Source organism: Haemaphysalis longicornis, unplaced genomic scaffold (assembly GCF_048455015.1).
Source record: "Haemaphysalis longicornis isolate Haplotype H1 unplaced genomic scaffold, Haemaphysalis longicornis Haplotype H1 scaffold_14, whole genome shotgun sequence".
Taxonomy (NCBI): Eukaryota; Metazoa; Arthropoda; class Arachnida; order Ixodida; family Ixodidae; genus Haemaphysalis; species Haemaphysalis longicornis.
Genome location: NW_027526245.1, coordinates 15352046 through 15373728, shown reverse-complemented (window position 1 = coordinate 15373728; position 21683 = coordinate 15352046). Strand labels below are relative to the sequence as shown.

Here is a 21683-nt window from a genome sequence, read left to right as displayed (position 1 = left end):
GTTAGCCGAAGATGACTGATTAAAAGCAGCACATACTGTAGTCAAAGTGTGCTGAATGTTTTTGTCTTGCACGCTGCTGTGGAATGCATGGCATGCTATGGAATGCGTCAGGAAAGGGTCACAGGTGTTTTACGCGGACGGCATTCCGAGGAGGGCAGCCTTGGCCAACCTGGCAAAGGAAATGCTTCTCCCACACAAAGTGGCAGGGAAGTGGGCATCCAATGCAGCACAAGCAAGCAAAAGCAGGGAGACTGGTTCTGGCATAAGTGCGCTACCGACTGTTTCGACAAAACCCCGGCCACCCATAGAAACCAACTGGGCCAGAGAATTCCTGAAGCCCGGCCTTTATTGCAGCAGCCCTCAGGCAAAGAGGATGTCCTCGTCCTGGGCGTCGTCCAGGATGTTGGGGGCGTGCCCTTCTTGCGCCTGCGCAGCGGTGCCGCCCGTGCGGGCATTCAGCTCGGCCATCTCCAGTGCCCGGCGCGCCTTCAGCTGCTTCTTCTTCTCCTGGATCTTCTTCAGCCTGCGTCAACAGGGGGCAAGAAAGCACTGGCCAAACGATCTGGTAGGCCCACCTAAGTGCACACAAAGCAAGAGCCCAATGGGAAGGGAAGCTTGGGCACACGACGCCGCACATCACGAAAAACGCAGTGGACATTCTGGTCCGTCCAATTCCCCGGAATATGCCCCCTCCAAGAGCTACTGCGTTATAAAAACATCACGCGGCGGAATGCGCGAGGTACGAGGTAAGATTGGCAGTGTTTACCTCCAGAACCGACCTCATGTCCAGTCTGACGCCGAGCAGGCTGAAGAGACAGCTACCACCCTTGTTAGACAAAGGCCAAAGTCAGGCCACCTGCCCAGCATACCAAGCAGGTAGGACCCCGCCCACTCTGCTCTTGGCGGCAACCAGATGGACCACAGGAAGAGCTGGAGGGGACCTGGCAACCGCTCCTCACACGACCGACAAGCGGGACACCTGTATTCAGGCCAGCAAAGCATCCCGAGACAGACTAGCCACACCCAACAGGGTCAGTCCATCCTCCTGCTCGTGATCGGGGAATGGCAACCAAGCCCAGAGAGCACGCTCCTGCCTAGCCGACAGACTGGAGACCCCGACCACACCTGCCCCCCAGCAGAGGCCAAAGGGCACAGAGAGGCTGCACACGGCACAAACTGTGCGACTGTGTGCACAGGGGCCTTCTTGCTGTGCCACTGTTGGATATCTCTGCTCTGCTGGGGGAAAGAGGCAGGCGACTGTTCCTGAAAGATCCACCTCTCTCCCTGCCCCGTCCCATGTGCTTTCACATTCGAAAGCCTCGGACGCAGGAACACTGGTGCAAGATCAAAGTCACCGCCTGCACACACACAGTCGAATACGCACACAATAACCAAGCGGCCAGGGATTCCCTTTTGCGCGAATGAGACAAACGGCAGGAGCATCGCCCGCCTCAGCTTGTGCTGGTCGTCAGCATGTGTGCCGCAGAAGGACCACTTCGTGTCAAACGCACCCACAGCATCCTTTTTCTCGGCACCTTTTTCTACTTGGTCCTCGGCACCGTGCATGCACTTCTGTGGACAAACTGTTCTGTTCACAAAACCAAGTGATGTCCGGGAAAGCCGCCATCAAGGAGTGGCAGCCGTGATTTTCAAAAGGGTAGAAACCGAGCTGCAGGCCTCCCACTCCCGCTCTCGGGCTGGCGGAGACACAGCAGCCGGCTAGCCTGGCTCAAGCCCCGACCCTCCTGTCTGGCCCCTGGAGGAGTGCTGCCCACTGCACGGTCTTTGGTTGTAAACAAATATGGCGGAAGCCATGCCAACACGCTGTGGCACAAGTGCACACAATTCGAGTCCATGAGAAATGCATTCGAGCCCTCTTGGACCCTGCTAGCCTCGAATGGGAAGACCACATGCTGACCAGACTTGCAGTGAATTTCGTTAATGCTGCCCAAAACCATTTCTTTGCCGACACATGAAACACATGGGCTTCTATGAATGCTAGATCTGAAAATATTTCATTGCGGCAGGAATTTCGCCGTTGTGGGATTTTGTAATCAGGGGGTCTGACTGTACAACAAAGGGAAAGAGTAGAAGCAGGCTTGGGTCTACTGGAGCAGCTTTTGAGCAGTGCAAGTCTGTTTGGGAGAAGAATTCAAGGGTCACACTTCATCTATGTGCATTTCTACTTTCTGATAAACACACACAAAAAAATTTAAATGGCTCTTGCTCAAGATTTAATACTGAACCGCCAACACTTTTAACAGATTAAAATAATGCAACCCATAATTAAAATGTCGCAGCTCGCGCAAGGATGATTTAAAATAAAACGGGAGTTAAGCAATGCCTTGAATAGGTACGCCTTACTCGACTTCAGACACAGGAAAAATAAATGTTCGTGTTATCGCAACGCCGCTGCCCACACGAGAAACCACCAAGAGAAGACTACAGATAAGCGAAAGGTTCCCTTTTTCCCCCTTTACCTCCATTCTACACCTAGCAAAACCCAAGAAAAACGGAACTGACCCTCTGTTATTTTCCAAACCAAGTGCAACAGCACATGAAGCTGGCGGACCCACATCCCAGCACTGCACTGCGAGTGTCCTCTACTGACGCCACAGCTTGCCCGACCATCGTTGCCGGCCTCACTCCATGCACCGGAATGGTGCCTTCACGCCCATATTCCTTTGCCACCAGGGGAATTTTTATTCACCTTCACCCACAATCATTAAATAGAAAAAGAACCAATGCTCCAGTCACTGGCATGTGAAACCATAGGGCACTGCCGTATCTAGGCCGGTACTTTTTTTTAAACGTCGTTTACAGAAGTAGGGGGTCGGCTTAGATTCAAAGGATGCGGCTTTCCTGCCACCGCTAGACACGCAACGCCATCTCGCAGTTACAGGCTTGTGGCTGCTAGGTTTCCAATGGTTTTTCTCCATTTTGCCTGTTTAGTTAACGTTGCGAACCCAGTTCTCGGCATTCTGCGCTTGCTTGCGTACGTCACCGCGTAACCTTGAGTTCGTGGCACAATGGCGCTGCGCACAGCTTTCAAGTAGCCTTGGAGGTGAAGAGAACTTCAGACCTCCAAGCAGCACAGCATGACTTTGGAGTCAACGAGAAGAACGTGCGCCAACGGTGGAAGCAGCGGAACGAACTTTTCAACTGCACCGCCAAGTGAATTGCCTTCACAGGATGCAAGGAAGATCCACACCCCCGAAGTCGCTGACCTTGTCCAGCAGCAGAGAGACGGACAGTCGAGTGCCTGGGGCGACGAGGGAGGCATCGTTCCAGGCCCGCTGCAGGGTCCCTCGTTTCACGAGGCAGCCTGCGAGCGAGCACTGAACAAGCTACAAAGGGCCTGCTCTTTTTGCACTCGGCCTACATTCGGGGCAAGTGTTATTTCCCGACCTTCTGAGTTTCGGGGGTCAGACTAGAATCGAAGCTGGCCTAGATTCCAGTAAATATGGTAGGGATAATTGATGCATTGCAGACTATACCTGACTGCACCTCATAAAAAGTAGAAATAAATGGCATATGCCCATCTTTGCAGGGCGATCATTATACTAGGAGTACTTGAATACGAATCAAACAACCCCTCCATGAACAGTTGGACTCCCGAATCGAATATTAGATTTTTCAGATAGCCGCGTAGTACAGTTTCCGGTGTCGGCAGCTCCCGCATATTCCCTCCACCTGGCGCACCTCGTAGAGGCTGCAAAATTTTATCGCGCAGTTTGCGAATGTGTCTATGAACTCAGGCCGCCTGTTTGAATTCGGTGACCAGATGTTCACATGTTAGGGCAGCTTTCAATACAGCAATCGCCGCCGCTGTTGTCATGTTTTCAAAGGTAAATCCGCCAATTTGATTGGCTGGTCATGGTGTTTAGTGCACCGAAACTACCTACACAGGTTACGAGGTGCGCTGTAGTGGAGGGTGGGGGCTCTTTAGCATCGGACCCGTGTCCTCGGGGGGCTCAGCAGCACAATGGCTCAGCCACCGCAGCAGGTCGGAGCCTGCTGCGGTGGCTCTGACCGCAGCAGAGACAGCAGAGACCGCAGCAGAGACCACAACAGACCGCAACTCCGGCCGCATTGAGAGGTTGCAGGTTGTTTGCATGCTGTTGGTATATGCTTGTGGCACTTTTTCTTTACGTTCTACACCACAGGGGCTAATTTGAACGGTAAGTTTGACTACCCCTTTGTTGTGCAAGTCAGACACTTATCCATGCACTTCCAAAGGAGTGCTCCCCGATTGTGGTATTGTAGCAAGCTGCCCTTAGATGCAAGGCGACTGCACGGCGAGCCTTGCTTCCACCACGCCTTGTGCTTCCTATTAGGTGCCGTGTTTTCGCGTCATACTGTACAAGCGTGCAAAGTGCTCGCTTTGGAGCGGTTGCCTTTGGCAGCAGTACGGCAACTCTAGTGCAAGTCCGCGGTTGCTGAAACAAAAATAGGTGTGAGCTCATTTTACACTATGAAAAGTTTCCACAGAAAAGACCTGCGGCAACAGCTGCAATAGTTTGCGTTTTAAAGGTGTAAAAGTTTCCAATGGCAGGCGCCACTTGTCCAAAGTGCCTGGCACCCGAGCCAGCTTTGGGATTTTCTTTGAGGTAGGAAAATTTTTTCCTGAAAACTAACTTAAGATATGGGATGATGATGATGATGTTAGGTTTTCTTGGCGCACGGGCATCATGGCCAAGAGCGCCAGTACTATGGTGAGGATTATTCAAGTGGAAATATGAAGTACAGAATATATTATAAACGGTATCTCAAATTTCTGTCAAGAAAAGAATTGGTGTAGAGGGCCAAGTAAAAACAATTGTCACTATGACAGGCATTTTCTACGCGCACCCCTTGCCACCGTCTTTGCGGCAGCAGTGAGAGGCCCTACCGGGTTCTGGCGTGCGATGGTGGCTCGGCTCACGGGTGATAAGACACATACATTGAAAATTCTAGGTCTGAGAGGAACACGGTGAACAGAGAAAAATGGCTCGTCTGATAAAAATAGCAATGGGTGTTGAGGGATCATGCGTGTGTACAATTCTGGGAAATGAAGCTTTCTTTGCGGTTCAAGTAGTTTGCATTCTACCAGTACGTGAATGACTGATAGCGACCCTCCACACCTCAAGCAGCGTAGCTGTTCTGTTCCTTTCAATAGGTACACATGTGTAGCATGGGTATGGCCTATGCGCAGTCTACAGAGAGTAACCTCTGTGATCCTGTCCCGTTTCTCATGGATCGATCTACCTAACTTGGGCTTTACCATGTGCAATTTGTTTGCTGTTTGCCCATTTCAATCTTCCTGCCATTGGTCGCGCAGCCTCTTTCGTATGTACGCTTTAAGATCCTCGTACAGGACGCTTTGAATATCTAGGTCTCTCCGAAAAGCTGCAGTTACAACATTCCTGTCTGCTTGCTCATTTCCGGCTATGCCGCAGTGACCTGGGACCCAACAGACTGTGATTTCAAGCTTTTGTTTGTGGGCTGAGCACAGCAGTTTTAGCAATTCATTAAAGACTGGATTTTTTTGTAACTTTCCCGACGCTAAAGCCTGCACTGCACATTGAGAATCAGTGAATATCACTGACATTGTTCTGAATAATACATTCTATACAGCCATTACAAGGCCGTGTGTTTCAGCAGTGAATATGGATGTGCCTTTAGGCATAGTCTTTGACGTGGAAAAGTTTGGACCATGTGCAGCACATGATACTGCACCAGCTGACTTGGAAGAATCTGTGTAGAACTGAGATGCTCTGTATTTGTTCTGCAAAAGCAAAAAATGCTGCATAATTAATTCCTTCGGAGCGGTTCTTTTGTCAATCTTCATAAAAGAGACTGTAGGGTTTAATGCGCCGACGCAACGCAGGCGATGAGGCGCGCCGTAGTGGAGGGCTCCAGATTAATTTTGACCACCTGGGGATCTTTATCGTGCGCCGAAATCTCGTACACACGGGCGTTTTTGCTTTTCGCCTCCATCAGAAAAGCGGCCGGGAATCGAACCCGCGACCTCGTGCTCAGCAGCAGAACGCCTTAGCCACTGAGCCACCGCGGGTATCTTCATAAAAGATATAGGATATAGATAGGATATAGATATAGATACCAAGAGATAGGGCAGAGATCCCATGGAGGGACAAAGTCAGCAAAGCTGGTTTTCTGAGCATCAGTGAAGGATATTCCCAGGCCTGTGGCCAGTGCCCTCACCGACAAAAGAAATGGCTCAGCCATGGCAGGTCGCTTTTCAAAAAGCTTGATAGCCTGGTTACCTGGAGTGCTGTTTGGGTGTCCGGTCAAGGATGGCACTTTTAGAGCATAATTCAACCCAGTGTACTTCCGCTGTGTCTCAAGAGACCACTGATTGGCTTCCTTGTTCGGGGCTTGTTCGGAAAGCGCCTGTAGCCAGACGAAGGCCAAGATGGTAGACAGGGTCTAACATCTTTAGTGCTGTTCTCGCAGCACATTGATAAACAAGACACCCGTAGTTGATGCGGGACCTCACAAGGCTATTGAATAAGACGAATAGGCACTTTGTGTCAGTACCCCACGACTGGTGTGAGAGGACTTTCAGGATTCTGACTGTATCCAAACATTTAACTCTAAGGCGTTTGAGGTATGCAATGAACGAAAATTTGCCATCAAGCACAACCCCAAAGAACTTGTGCTCCTTTTTTACTGCTATGGGTGTTTCATTGAGTTTAATAACGGGAACCACGCTGCCTAGAGAAGACAACACACGTGCTTTTTTCTGGGTTAAAACCGAAGCCATTCTCATCTGCCCGTTTTGTAAGTTTGTTTGCAGCTAGTTGGATTTACCTCTCACAAATGGACATATTACGTGATTTAAAGGCAATGTGCACATCATCAACTATAGTGAGTAGGAAATGGAGCGAGTCAGTGCAGTTCCTCAGGAATTCATCTCAACAATAAAAAGGGTGCAGCTAAGCACACAACCCTGCGGCACTCCATTTTCTTGGACGACCATCTTCGAGAGGACGTTTCCAATCCTAACCTGAAAGGCGCGCTCCGAAAGGTAATCTTTCAAACTGTTCAGCATGTTTCCACAAACTCCAAGGCGGCGCAGATCACAAAGAATACCGTAACGCCAGGCTGTGTCATAAGCTTTATGGGGGTCAAAGAAAACTGATAAACAATGCTGCTTATGAACAAATGCATCCCAGATGTAGGATTCAATAGCCACTAGGTGGTCTGCTGTGAAACCCCGCCTGGCGATTGTCTATAATACCATGGTACTCAAGAAAATAGATAAGGCGACGGTTAATCATTTTTTCTAGGAGCTTGCATAAGCAACTGGTTAAAGCGACCGGTCTAAAACTAGTTGCAAGTGATGGATCTTTCCCCTCCTTTAGAATCAGTACTACAATAGCTTCTTTCCACACTTTTGGAAACTGCCCTGCACGCCAGATCTTGTTAAACAACAGTAAGAGCGCTTCTAGCGTGTCCTCGTGCAGGCGCTTAATCATGGTATATGTTATTCGGTCTTGACCTGTTGATGATTTACCACAAGTGGTGAGCGCAACATTAAGCTCCTGCATAGTGAAGGGGCAATTATACCCTACCTCAGACTGCCGTTTGTCACGTACGATCTTCCGTTCCTCTGCATTCTTGTGTCTCAGGAAGTTATTTGAATAGTGAGCTGAGCTTGATATATACTCAAAATGCTTGCCTAGGGCATTCGCTTGGTCTTGTCTTTACAAGACCAAGCGAATGCCCTAGGTCTCCACTTGTGCTGACCAAAGCGTGCGTAAGAGTGTTACTTCCTCGGAGTGCTTTGATTCTCCTCCATACTTTCCGCGTGTCAGCACATGATGTGATTGATGACACAAAACGATTACAGCTTTCTCTTTTCGCAATACGCCGAATCCGTCTGCCATTGGCCTTTGCCCGCTTGAAAAGTACCAAGTTTTCAGTCGTCGGGCACTTACGCAAGACACCCCATGCCTTATTCTGTTCCTTACGGGCCTGCCTGCAATCATCATTCCACCAAGGTTTTGGCTTAGCAACCCTACTAGAAGAAGTCTGGGGGATGGACTTCAGCGCAGCTTCAATTACATGGGTGGTCAGAGTCTCAGCAGCTTCATCAATACCAAGGTTGTCTATAAGTGTATAGTGACACTCAGAGAGCTCTTTGAACTTTTTCCAGTCTGCGGCCTCCTCCTTGAACTTTTGTGGGCATGGAGTGTTGTCTTGTTTATTGTCTAAAAGGCTTACTGGAAAGTGGTCACTTCCGTACAGGTTATTAATGACCTTCCACTGGAGTGCTGGAAACAAAGCCGGAGAGGCTATGGTGAGATCTATGCAAGAGTACATGGCATGTGTTGTGTTATAATATGTTGGGTCTTTCTTGTTAAGTACGCACGCTCCAGATGATAGCAGAAACTTTTCAGAGAGGTGTCCTCTAACGTCAGTGCGTGTAGAACCCCAGAGTGGGTGGTGAGCATTACAGTCCCCAACTAGCAGATACGGCTCTGGCAGCTGATCAACTAATGTTTCAAACTCCATACTGGAGAGCCCGTGGTCTGGAGGTATGTACAATGAGCATACTGTTACCAGTTTATTAAAGATAATGGCTCGTATGGCTACAGCCTCCAAACTGGTCTGTAGCGGTAAGAACTGGCATGGCACTGATTTTTGCACGATAATCGCAACTCCTCCAGGGGGGTGCATGCAGCCATCCCTGTCTTTCCTAAATACGGAGTAGTTCTTTAAGAAGTTTGTTTGGTTCGTCCTCAAGTGCATCTCCTGGAGACACATAATACTTATTTCGTATTGTGACAGCAATTCATAGATATCGTCCAAGTTTTTCAGGAGGCCTCTGCAGTTTCATTGGACTACATTATCAGGTACCATCAGCTTATGTTGAACAAGGATTAAGGAAGTGCCATGCTGTCACCCTCCCAGGCTCAAGACACTTTCCCAGGAGCCGTGACCCTAGGTAGCTTTTGCTTTGAACGGTCAAGCGACGTGCCGCGCCCTGTCGGTGTACCGCGCACAAGAGAGCTTGGCGTTGTGTCCATGGCTTCCTGCAATGCCTCGACAGCAGGGCTAGGCTGGCTGGTTGGGGCAGCCTGCCTCTCAGCAGGGACCGGCACTGCAGTGCCAGCAAGGGGCCTAGCGTTGGCATCAAGGGGTGCTGGGGCAGCCCTTGACGCTTCTTTTGTGGCATGTGCAGTGGCCTTAGCCACCGACACTGAGGTGGCTTGGGGTGTCCCTTGGGGCCTAGCTGGGAGGGTTCCAAGGGGAACTCGAACTGAGTGTAGCGCCGCCCACCGTCGCGCTACATCGGCAAAGCTAGTGTGTGTCAGGAACAGTCTCTGTCGTGCTTCCCTAAAGGTAATGTTTTCCTTATACTTCAGAGCAATTATTCTTTTTCTTTCTTCCATTGCGGGCACAAGCGCGTGTATGCGGCGTGCTTTCCCTAGCAGTTTACACAGTGAAGTGGAGTTTCACAGGTGTCAGACGAGTGGTCAGGAAGGCTACACTTGGGACATGCTGCCTTGCCTCGGCAGCTGAATGAACCATGGCCAAATTTTTGGCATTTATAGCACCGTCGGGGGTTTGGAATATACAAACGGACAGGGATTTTAACGTAGCCTGCCTCGACAGACTTGCGCAGTACACTGGTCGAGAATGTGAGGATTACATGCTTGGTCGAAATTTCCTTCCTATCTCTACGTATTTTGATTCGTCGAACATTCACAACATTCTGGCCCTCGAACCCTTCCAGGAGTTCTTGCTCAGACAAGTTCAGAAAGTCTTCATCACAGATCACACCTCTGGTAGTGTTCGTGGATCGGTCGGGAGTGATGCTCACAGGATTGTCACCAACAGTGGTTATTTTCGTCAACTAGGCACACTGAGCTGCATCTTGTACTTCTAGATCTTGGTCACCATCTTGGTCACCACTTCCCAACTTGCTTACTTTATAGCCGCCGCCTAGCTCATTCGTTAGAACTTTGGCTACCAAGAATGGTGACAGACGTCTCATTGACATGCGTTCTTTTTCACAGTGCATTACGTGGAACTTTAGAAAATTTTCTGACTTTTTCGGAGTGGAAAACTGCTGGACTGCTTCGTTGCGCCCCCGTTTTGGAGGACGATCATGGGATGCAGAAAATCTTGTTGCCATAACAAGTGAAATCAGTTCAGCAGCTATGCTGGCCGCCCACCACCGAGCCCAACCTAGGAACGCGCTATATGTGTGTTAGCCATACATAGCTGCTATAACCCTGTTTAAGTCGTCAAGGTTGATTCCTTACCCAGGGTTAACCCTCGCCACCTGGAAATGTGTGGAAATGAGGAAAAGAAGAGATGGCAGGACAGGGGCAGCAAAGAAGACAGGAAGGTGAAAGAGCCGAGAGGGAGGCAGGAAAAGGCGACTTAACAATGCCTTAACAATGGTATACCTCGATACATGTGCTTTGAAGAGAAAGGCACTTCGGTACGAGATCGACTGCCGTGTGGCCGTAGAAACGTCGCGGCAGTTTACACTTTCTGTAATTGTGATATTTGTGCCTTCGGTTTTCTTGAGTGACAGCATGGGAGCCTGAGAGCTGAAGCGGAACTCGCACGTTTGTAGTGGTCATTTTATCAAGAGTCAAAGTTATTCAACCACCCAACAGCCCAAGTTACAAACCCCTCCTCCCTTTCCCATTTTACCACCTGCTAGAATAAAGGCTGGCACCAATAGCTAAAAAATGTGGCAGCGTTAACTTCAGCCCATTTTTTATTGCTTGAGTATTCTTGGCCAAGTACCTAAAAAAATCATGTACAGTATTATCCAGTCTATATGTCGCACTCCCCTCAAAACGAGTTTTTCTGAAAAAAAAAAAAATCTAGGGATGGGCGAATATAGATTTTGAGGTTCGAAGCGAATTCGAAGCGAATAGTGATTTGGTCGAATAATTTCGAATCGAATAGTTCGAATAGTGCACATTGCAAATAACAGACAAATGAGCAACTTGTGACCTGACTAATGTATACATTTTTTTCTAATAATTAGAACTCACGTAGGCACAGCATTGTGTAAAACTATTACCAGTTGAACATTTATTGAAAAAGCTTACACACAGCTTTCCTTTGCTGTATTCACAAGTTTTCATGAAGAAATGCCTGTTGTGCCACATGCTCTAGGTGCAGCAGTTTCCGCCGGCTGCTCATTCACAAGTTTAAGCGCCGCCTAGAAACTCGCAGAGTTAAGCGCCTCCTAGAAGCTCCGCTAGAAAAAGAAGTATTGTAGCCACTAGTATCCTCGGCCGTAGCCAAGCAAAGCGCAAGTGGCTGGCCGCCATTTTGAATAGGCTCGCTTAGTGCGGCGTACTGCCGCGCTGTGCGAGCATATTCAAAATGGCGGCATGCCTATTCAAAATGGCGGCCTGTACAAGTCTGCTGGCTTGGTGCCGCTATGTTCGGAGCGGTGTCGTTTCAGTGCCGCCGTTTTTTTTTTTTAACTTAAGTGTGCTGGCGGCCGAGAGCTTCGTCGAACCTCTAGGCAAGGCAGCAACTCGGCAGTGCCGGCACTGATAATAGAAATGTCCGCGTCAATGGGTCTTGAGCCAAGCCTGGGGTAACTCTCGGAAAGCTTGACCGAAAAGCTTGGCTTTTAGCTGCCTATTCGGGAGCATCGAATAATTCGAAAATATCGAATACCTGCATTATGATCGAAGCGAATAACGAATAGAGAGCTATTCGATCGAATATTCGACAATACCGAATATTCGCCCATCCCTAAAAAAATCGTATACAAGTCGCACCAGTGTACAAGACGTGCTTGTTAATTAGGTAAACTCGCACAGGATCAGTTCGTTAGAAAGTGCAGCAAAAGTACATGGTTGCGGCGACTGCCACCTATGAACGCATCCCTCGGGAAGCAGTGCTAGACACGTGCATCTTCTTACAACTTCTTACAAGATACGGCGAGTATACCAAGAGCTCGGACTTGGACGGCGAACACTGCAGACCCGTTCCGTCTAGTCGTTCTTCGATGGCCGAGATCGCCTTCTGCAACCTCATCTCTATACCAGCATCTGTGCCGCCGGTCGTCCACAGGTTAAGGTCGTCTGCGTAGATCGTGTATCTCACGCCCTTGACGCTCGACACCGCTTCGGCGACCTGTATCATCACGATGTTAAACAGAAACGGTGAGATCACAGAGCCTTGAGGCGTGCCCATGCTGCCGACGCGTCGCTCCGGTAACTTGATCTCCCCCGCGTGCAAGGCGATCTTGCGGTCCGATAGAAAGTTTCGGATGTATTCATAGCTTCTCTTTCCCATGTTTAGCCGCGACGCCTGCGCCAGGATGGCCGAGTGCTTCACCCGGTCAAAGGCGCTCTGAAGGTCGAGGCCCAGGATCACCTTGCTGTCCTTTGTCTCATTCTCGATTATCTCCTTCTTCAACTGCAACATCGCGTCTTGAGTGCTCAGGCCCCTCCGGAACCCGATCATCGAGTCCGGATACAGTCCCTCCTGTTCTAGGTAATTTTGCCATCGTTTCGCCAACACGTGCTCGAGGACCTTCCCCACGCACGATGTCAGCGAAATGGGCCTCAGGTTCTCAATGTTAGCGGCTTGCCCGGTTTCGGAATCAGCACCGTCTTCGCCTTTTTCCATTGGTCCGGCAGCTTTCTGCTTCGCCAACACTGGTTGTAGTACCGAGTCAGCGCCTCGATAGACGGGTCGTCCAGGTTCTTCAGCGCCTTGTTAGAGACCCCGTCGGGTCCCGCCGCTGACCTGGTGTTCAGTTCCTGCAGGGCGGTCACGACCTCGGCCGTCGCGATGTCTCGGTCTAACTTGTAGTTGGGAAGGCAGGATGGCAGCCACCGCCCCCGAGGGAGTGTGATTGCATGGAGCTGATCACGAAGATGGGCCAGAGAATTCCCGAGGTTTCGGAGATCAGAGTGCTGGGCATGCTGATCAGCAGCAACGGCAGCAAAGACAACCTGCTGAAGAAGCTGGCAACCAAGACGGCGAGTACCCTGCGTCTGATCCAGCGAGTGTCAACCAAGAAGGCGGGCATGCGTGAAGAAGGGCTCACAAGGTTGGTCCAGTCCTTCGCGATCAGCCACGTGGCGTACACGGCGGCGTACCACACGTGGACGCAGACCGACAAGAATAAGATCGACGCCATGATCCGTCGAATGTACAAGAGGGCACTGGGACTGCGCGAGTCTACGAACACCGAGAGGCTGTTGCAGTTGGGCGTCCACAACACGGTGGACGAGATCATCGAGGCGCAACTGGAAGCGCAGCGAGAGCGGCTGGCGGAGACTAAGACGGGTAGAAGCATCCTCGAGACCCTGGGCTACCGCTACCGGGTCACAGGAAGACACCTCCAGGAACTCGACGAGAAGGTGCGCGAGAACGTGCGGGTGAGCCCCATCCCGAGGAACGTGCACCCGGAGCACAATCAAGAGAGAAGACGGGCGAGAGCAAAGTTTCTCGTCGAACAGTACTGCGGGGACACGCGGACTAGGTACGTTGACGCGGCGGAGTACGGGCAAGGAAGATACGCGTTGGTGACTGAATGCACGCACAGGACGGGTTTCCAAATCGGCGAGCGCGAAGTGCGAGAACGCCACCGAGGCCGAGGAGATCGCCATAGCCCTGGCGATGTCTGAGGGAGGTTGCGACACAATCCTGAGCGACTCGCAAGAGGCCGTCCGCAACCTGGAAAGAGGTCGAGTGAGCGGCAAGGCGGCTAGAATTATAGAAAGATCGGGAGTTCGAGACGGAAGACGAGTGGAGGTCAGATGGATCCCTGCGCACGCAGGAAACTGCTCACCGTACGCGCCGAACCACAACGAGACGGCCCACAGGGAAGCGCGCGCTATCACTCACCGCGCTCCCAACGTGGGCACTCGTCCCGAGTGGGAGTGGTGGACGGAAACCAAAGACAGAGCCAGGGGCTACGGAGAAACACTCAAGACCCTACGTCTGGCCAGACGAGCGTACCCGCCACCCCACCGGGAACTGGGCCACGAGGAGGCGATACATCTAAGAAGACTCCAAACAGCGTCGACAACGTCGCCGGCCTCCTTACACCAAATGTACCCAGACGAGTACCCGAGTGATCAGTGCAGTGTGTGTAAGAAAGGACCGGCCAACCGGTGGCACATCATGTGGGACTGTGCCGCCGACCCAGACGGCGCGCACTTCGAAGAGTATCCGGAGGAACTCCAGAGAGCCATCGAATCTACAAGCAAGACAGACCAGTCATGGGCCATCCAGCAGGTCTTTGCCGCGCTCGAAAGGCACGGGCTCCGTAAAACGGGCTTGTGATGAGTAGGGTCGCAGAAGAAGACGCGACGCCAGGCCACGTCGAGGCGGAGCCGTAACCCGGCTCCTGCCTACTGCAGGGTTTGTTTCAATAAAGTCCTTTCCAGTCCAGTCCTACAAGATACGGCAAGACTCGACACAGCAAGCTTCGTCACCCCTGGGCCAATTTTCTTCGGAGACTGCGCACATGGGTCCATGCTCTACGACGACCGCTGGGTGTCAGCGCGACCGGCTTCGATGACGTCAACGGTACAGCGTATAAAGCCCCAGCCACCCTCCAGCATCTTCAGTGGGTGCGCCGGCTGGCCTCGTGTCAGCACCATGTCAAATCCCCTGGTCTTTTTCATGCAGGTTAGTTCTAATGTTTCTACTGTGAGAACAAGCGATCGTTGTTTCATCCAGCTGGCGTGCCCACAGCGTCTTTGTACAGCATGCATGACAGTGCGGAATTGCTTGTTGTCTTTGCTGATGCTTTGTGGTGGCATTGAGTCCAATCCAGGGCCCACCACCGAGCAATTGCTAGCGCAGTTGCTCGAAGGCCAAAACAACATCCAGCAAAGGCTGAGTGATATTGAATTAAAGATCAAGAATATTGAAGCATCAACACTGGCTCTGAAAGATGTCGGTAAAAAGGTGTCTGATCTTGAAAAAACTGTGCAAAGTTTGAGGGATAGTGTAGTTGACCTAGAGGATCGGAGTAGAAGGAATAATCTTCTAGTGTTTGGTATTCCTGAAAAAGACAAAGAAATGGTTGATGATCTTAGGGAAAGCATAATTCAGGACGTGTTTACAAAAATACTGGGTGTACATATATCCTCCGTTGAGCGACTGCATAGGATTGGACGGAAGCAGCCCAGTAGTGACCGGCCTCGGCCCGTCATTTTAAAGCTCATCGATCATCGTGAAAAGATTAATATACTCGTTAACTGTTCCAAGCTTAAGGGTAGCGACATATCCATCTCGGAGGACTTTTCCTTGACCACACGGATAAAACGAAAGAAGCTTTGGGACAGCACATCTGAGCTTAGAAAGTCTGACCGCAAGGTGAAACTGGTTCACGACAAGGTCAAAATTGACGACTAGCTTTTTCAATGGGATGACTGTTCGAGTAAGCTGGTTCCTATCAGTACTAGGGGTAGGAAGCAAACCCCAACCAAATGACCGGAAATCAGGAAAGCAAAATCCCTACAATGCGTACACTTGAATGCACGCAGCATCCTAAATGAATCATCGGACTTAGAAAGTGTCATAGTAACTTACAAACCCGATGTACTCGTAATAACAGAAACCTGGCTACAGTCCGATGTTAACGATGAAGAAGTGACACCTAGAGGTTATGGAATCTATCGCAAGGACAGGGACTCGCGGGGTGGCGGTGTTGCGATTATTTACCGTGAATATTTCCACGTAACCAGGTTGGCAGATATTCCGGGAATAGAATGCGTCATTATAAAATTACAGCTAGACGAGCCAAGTTTACTTATAGGTGGCTTTTACCGCCCACCTAGTGCGAAACCCGACTTTTGCGATAAACTCAATGAATTCTTGTGTGCATGCAAGCCAATTCTTGGAACTTGATACTTACTGGTGATTTCAATATCATTTTCTAGAACCACTTACTATTGTTCACGTGCTTCTTTTTCACGACCTTACTCAACTGGTCAAGGAACCTACGCGCGTCCATGGTGATACTAAGTCAATTTTAGATTTGTTCCTCGTGAGCAATGGCGTTCGTATTCGGGATCCTGAGGTGCACGTTCTTGACGGCATATCTGACCATAATATGATATCTTTGGCCATACCACTAGATCAGACAACGAAATCTACAAAAAAATCGTGTCTGGTTCCCGTGTTCACACAAGCTAGTGACGTTGACATACTCGATGTTCTTGAAGAGTCGTTTTCTGAATTTATTTTTCTTTCTGAGACGGGCATGCGCTCAGTAGATGACCTATGGCGTTTTTTCAAGAACCTTGTCTTCAAGTGTATGAAAGACTATGTACCAACGCGGCTTAAAGTAACAAAAGCTGAAAACGCGTGGACAACACGGGAAGTAGTCCGCCTCAGACGCAAGGCGAAAAAGATAAGGAAGCGGTACACGCAATGCCCTTCTGCGGAAAATATGAGTAGACTTGCTGATCTGCGCGCGCAGCTTAGCGACAGTATCCAAAGGGCCAAAGAGTATTACTATGGTGTGTCAATGAAAAATTTTTTGTTATCTTCTCCTGCGAAATTCTGGCGTCATTTCTCTAAAAGAAAAAGCCCCTTGTTCAGTGTTGATATTAACAATGAAACAATTACAGAAAAGACAACCATTGCCGAGTCCTTCAATACTTTCTTTACTTCCGTTTTTACAAGAGATGACAGCAAGAAACCTCGTTTTGATGTTTTGGACAGCATACCTCCCATTGGCGGAATCGAAATATCTGAGCAAGGCATAATGGCACTATTACTGAAAATTGACGTTAAGAAAACTCCTGGAATAGATGGCATACCGAATACATTTCTTGTGAGGTATGCGGAATGGTGTTCCAAATACCTCTGCATTATATTTAATAAATCCCTTACTGTATCCGAACTTCCAATAGATTGGAAATTTTCAAAAATAGTCCCCATACCTAAAACTAATAACACATCCTCAATTCCTTGCTACAGGCCTATTTCCTTATTGTGCACTTGCGCAAAAATTTTTCAGCACATCATTTTCAAACACATTTCGCTTTTCTTGGAAAACCATAAGATAATTAGTGCATGTCAGCATGGTTTCCGGAAAGGCCTGTCAACAACCACGCAACTACTGGAAACTGTTCACGACTTCGCTGCAGTATTAGATAAACAGGGGCAGACTGACATTATATTCCTGGATTTCGAAAAAGCGTTTGATCGCGTATCTCACCAAAAGCTACTCCTGAAACTTCAGTCTATTCTAAAAAACGATTTATTGCTGTCTTGGGTAGAGGCTTATCTTTCACACCGGTGCCAAAGTGTAGATATTGAAGGTGTCCGCTCAAGTCCCCAAACCAGTACAGTACGGTATTCCGCAAGGGTCCGTCCTAGGGCCATTATTTTTCCTGATCTTTATCAATGATATAGCAGATGCCCTGCCCGTAAAGATACGTCTATTCGCAGACGATTGCGTTCTGTATCAAGAAGTTCACAGCCCTGCTGACCAGGCCCTTTTAAACGCATCACTCGAAAGTATATTTCAGTGGTGTGAAACATGGCAAATGAAAATTAACATCCTAAAAACTGTAGCAATGACCATTACGCGAAAGCGGGAGCCTTTAAAATTTACCTACTGCATCAAAGATCATGTGCTCACAAGTGTGGATCAATTCAAGTATTTAGGCATTATTATTTCTTCCGATTTGAAGTGGAACCAACATATTGCTTACATTCAAAAGAAAGCCATGCGCAGCCTTGGGTACCTGAGGAGAACTTTACGAAAATCCACGCAGGAAATAAAATTGTTAGCCTATAAAACTTACGTTAGGCCCATACTTGAGTACGCGTCTATAGTTTGGGACCCTTATACTAAGTTGAACATTACTAAATTAGAAAACATTCAGAGGAAAGCTATTCGCTTCGTGTATGCTAGCTACAGTTGGCGTATTTCACCTAGTGTACTTTTGGAAAAAGCACAGTTAACCAAATTAGAGCAAAGAAGATACTATGAAAGACAGAAATACATGTACCTGCTGTACCATGACAAACTAGGGATTAGTAGGGATGGTTATATTGAACCCATGATTAGGCGTTCCACTCGTTCACTGCACTCAAAGAAATTGAAGGAATTTTCATGCAAAACCGACAACTTTAAAAATTCGTTCTTCCCTCGTAGTGTACGCGAGTGGAATCGCTTAAAGCTGACGTTGTAGAATGTAGGACGGTCGAATCATTCATGAATGCTTTGAAAAAATAACATCTTGTGTACATTTCACCTCTCCATCAAGATATACAACGGAAGTTGTATATCTTGTATTCTTTGCCTCCAGTTGTAACTTACGACCAATGTGTGCAGTTGTGCTTTGTGGCTCCCTTGTATGTTTTCCTGGTTTCCCCCCACAGACAGTTTTTTGCTCACTTTGTCGCGTTCTGTTGGGATGAAATCGCTACTGAAAAGATGCCTCGTATCTTATCGATACTAATAGGTTGTTACCTCAGTGCAAATCTTTTTGCGTATGCGTGCATCAGGTTGTATTAACGCTTTTCTTTTTTGGGCGCCTTCTTTTTGTCTTTTATATTGTGCCTACAATAATGCCACTGCACATAAACCTTTCCCAGGCGCATTCTTGCCACATTCTTGCTCTCTTTACTTCTTCATGTCGCGTCTTTTTCCGTCTTTTTTTTTTTTTTTTCTTACCGCCCCCTCCTGCCAAGGACCTTGTACCAGAGGTCGGCAGTACTATGTAAATAAATAAATAAATAAATAAATAAATAAAAAATCTACAGTATGAAGTCTAGACAGAACTAGCTTCTCAAAAATCGTTTATTGATACACACAGATAGCATGTGCTTACTGACTGCGTGTATAGGCAAAACCGTGGAAGCCTCCTTCCTCTTCCGGCGCATAGCTGCCGTCCTCCGACTCACTAATTTCTTCTCCAGCAAAATCCTCACCCCTCGCTGGCGGGACCAGTCTAGCCTTTATGAACTCGTCTACAACTGTTTTTGTAGAAATGGAGTCCCAAGAGTCGAACCCCCATTTGGCCACCCCTCCAAACGTTGCGCGTCTCATGTGTCCTGTTTTTGTAAATCAGCGCAATAAAGGTGTCATGGCGGACGAAAGTGATGCAAACGGACGCGGCCCGAAAATCAAACATGTTACCAGCAAGCTGTCATTTTAAACATTAGCAGCACATTTACCTGCTTCAGAGTAACACTCTCTGTAATAATTAGAAGCAGCATTTTGTTTTTGCAACCCAATTTGATGTTACTTTGAATTTATTCTGAACTGTAGTTGCTGAGCGTGGCAGAAGGTGGCAGAAGGTTGTCGCAGGCCATTATCATGATGTTTTTTGACTAGAAAAAGCTGCAAGTTCATTGGTTTAATAACCCGAAGCGACATATAATCTATGAAAAACGCCGTAGCGGTGGGCTTCGGATTCATTTAGACCATAGAGTCTTAACATGCACTGACCACGTGCGGCTGCCACGAACCGGATTTATTAAATGCATAAGTCGCACCGGTGGATAAGTGTCATGTGGTAAGACGAGCCCATACCCAAAGGGGGATTGGCCCGAGAAGAAGACGGAAGAAAAGGTGAAGAGAAAGAAGAATCGGCATACGGGATGGCGAGCAGGATTTTGAAGTGACCAATGAAGAAGAAACACAGGGTAATCGAAGAGGAGGAGGAGGTAGCTTGTCCAGCAAATGGGAGCCTCACACGGTAGAATGCGAGGTGAAGTGGAAGAGGACGAACTGGAGTGGACAGAGTGGAACGAGGTCTTGGGAGGAACGGTGGCAAGTTCGGGCCGTGCCCCACAACGCACCAGCGGCATCGCACCGTCTGGCAGCGGGCAGCTCGGGACCACCTATGACCAGCAGCTTCGCACTGCTGGCCGCCTGCTGAGCCGCGCTGCTCAGCGAAGCCGTGGCATCGCACCACGGTCATCCGGACCATTGACGACCAGCACGGGCCATCGCGACGTGCTGCGACGCTCGGCAACGTGGAAGCTTACCCACCGGGACACGTCATTGGAATAGCAGCGGCGTCGACGTGCTACTGGGTGGGACTTGTTTTACTTTGCCATCGACAGTCAATGTGTAATAGTGACTTTTTGAGTAGGTTTTTGATAGTGTGAGTTGTGCTTGTTTTTTTTTTTGGGTGTACTGAGATATGCCTGTTAATTTTCTATGATGTCGTTTGTTTGTGGTTTTGTTTTAGAAATATACTGTGTTGGCATCGTAATGAATCAACCCGAGTCTCATTTCTCTGCCGCATGAGACGCGTGACAACAAGACGCACCAACAAAAATTTCAGAAAAAAACCGGGACTTATACGCCTCGAGATTCGCGATCGCTGCGCAGCCTGCCTCCGCTTCTCTGTGGCGTTAACAGGATTTGCGCTGCATGGCTGATAGGGGTTCGTGCAGTGTTTTGGTCCTGTTTCGCTTCTTTTCTTATTTCCACACCCTATAAAACTTGCTATGGTACGTATATGAGCAAAGAGTACGTTTAAGTCACTTAAAAAGCAGCTGCGTCTTCGCGGAGTACTCGAACGCCAATAAAAGGACGCGGTGCTGCACGCTTCGTCGCCGCTCTCCCAGGAGTTCGCAACAGCAGCAGCAAATCACCATTGTCACCTCCAAATACGTCAGGCACAAGCAAATTCTACTGCCGCCTCGTTTTGACATACAAGCACAATAAGAGGTTGGTTTCGTTTTGAAGCACGGATAACTAATGCAGCTTCGTTTCGAATATACCGTATTTATTCGAAAATAGGTCGAGCACGAATATAGGTCGACCCCCTAAAAATTGAAGTCGCCGAAAAAAAAAATAATATATTCGATTATAGGTCGACCCATACTTTTAAGAAAAAACTTCAGGAAACTTTTTAAAACTCCCATTTATTTACAACGCGGTGACCTCACTGGTCGGAGCCACACACTGCGTCGTCGTCGGAACTTGCGCCGCATGCGCCGCAGTTCATTACCCACCTCCGCCCCCGACTGGCTTTGAAGGCTGAACGGCCAATCCTGCCTCGCAGCGCTAACTGTTGAGCTTTGGTCTGAATATCGCACGCTCCTCTTCCACGTGCAGCCGGAGTTTTTTCTCGAGAGCACCGTGCCTCCCAATTGTAGGGCCACGAAACGCACGACGCAGTCCCCTACAAGCAAAAAGTTCGTCCCGCTGTTTCCGCCATCCCCTGATCAGCTTTTCATTAACGTCTAACTCTCGCTGAGCGGCGCAGTTGTTCAAGTTCTCAGCAAACAGGATCACCCGCCGCTTAAAGTCCGACGTGACATCGCGAAATGCGCACGAGAAAAACGTTATGTGCGGAAATCACAACGAAGCAAACACAAAGAAAGCGCATGAAACGGAGAACGGGAGATAGTAGAGACAGCGAGCGAAGCAGGCAACGCCGTTCCGTTCACGAGGTGGCTACGCTAGGTGGCGAAAGTCACCTTTACCCCATGGAGGAAAGAAAAGCTTTTACCCCCTTTACCCCCTCTCGCGCTAGCCGCTACCGCGGCTCCGAAGACACCAAGCCAAGCCAATCTGGCTCTCTAGCCAGTATGTCAGCTCGCTCGTGTCCGGTTCGGCCGCAGGTAATGCGCGATAGCCGGCAGTGACTGGGTCGACTGGGTGGTTTTCTTACGCTGATTGTTTTGTTATTTTTTCCTTTATTTTCTTGCCTGTCTTTGTTCTAGATGCTCCGCGCTGCCGC

The 21683-nt window shown here is 49.0% G+C and overlaps 1 protein-coding gene across 1 annotated transcript in view; it reads right to left on the bottom strand.

Moving 5' to 3' along the window:
* Positions 1-328: 328 nt before the first annotated feature.
* LOC144165163 (V-type proton ATPase subunit D-like) overlaps positions 329-21683 on the bottom strand; it is a 67205-nt gene continuing 45850 nt past the window's right edge. The window contains exon 6 of the mRNA XM_077695267.1: positions 329-523. Coding sequence (XP_077551393.1) covers positions 361-523 — 163 coding nt within the window. The 3' untranslated portion in view covers positions 329-360. The remainder of the gene's footprint in view (positions 524-21683) is intronic.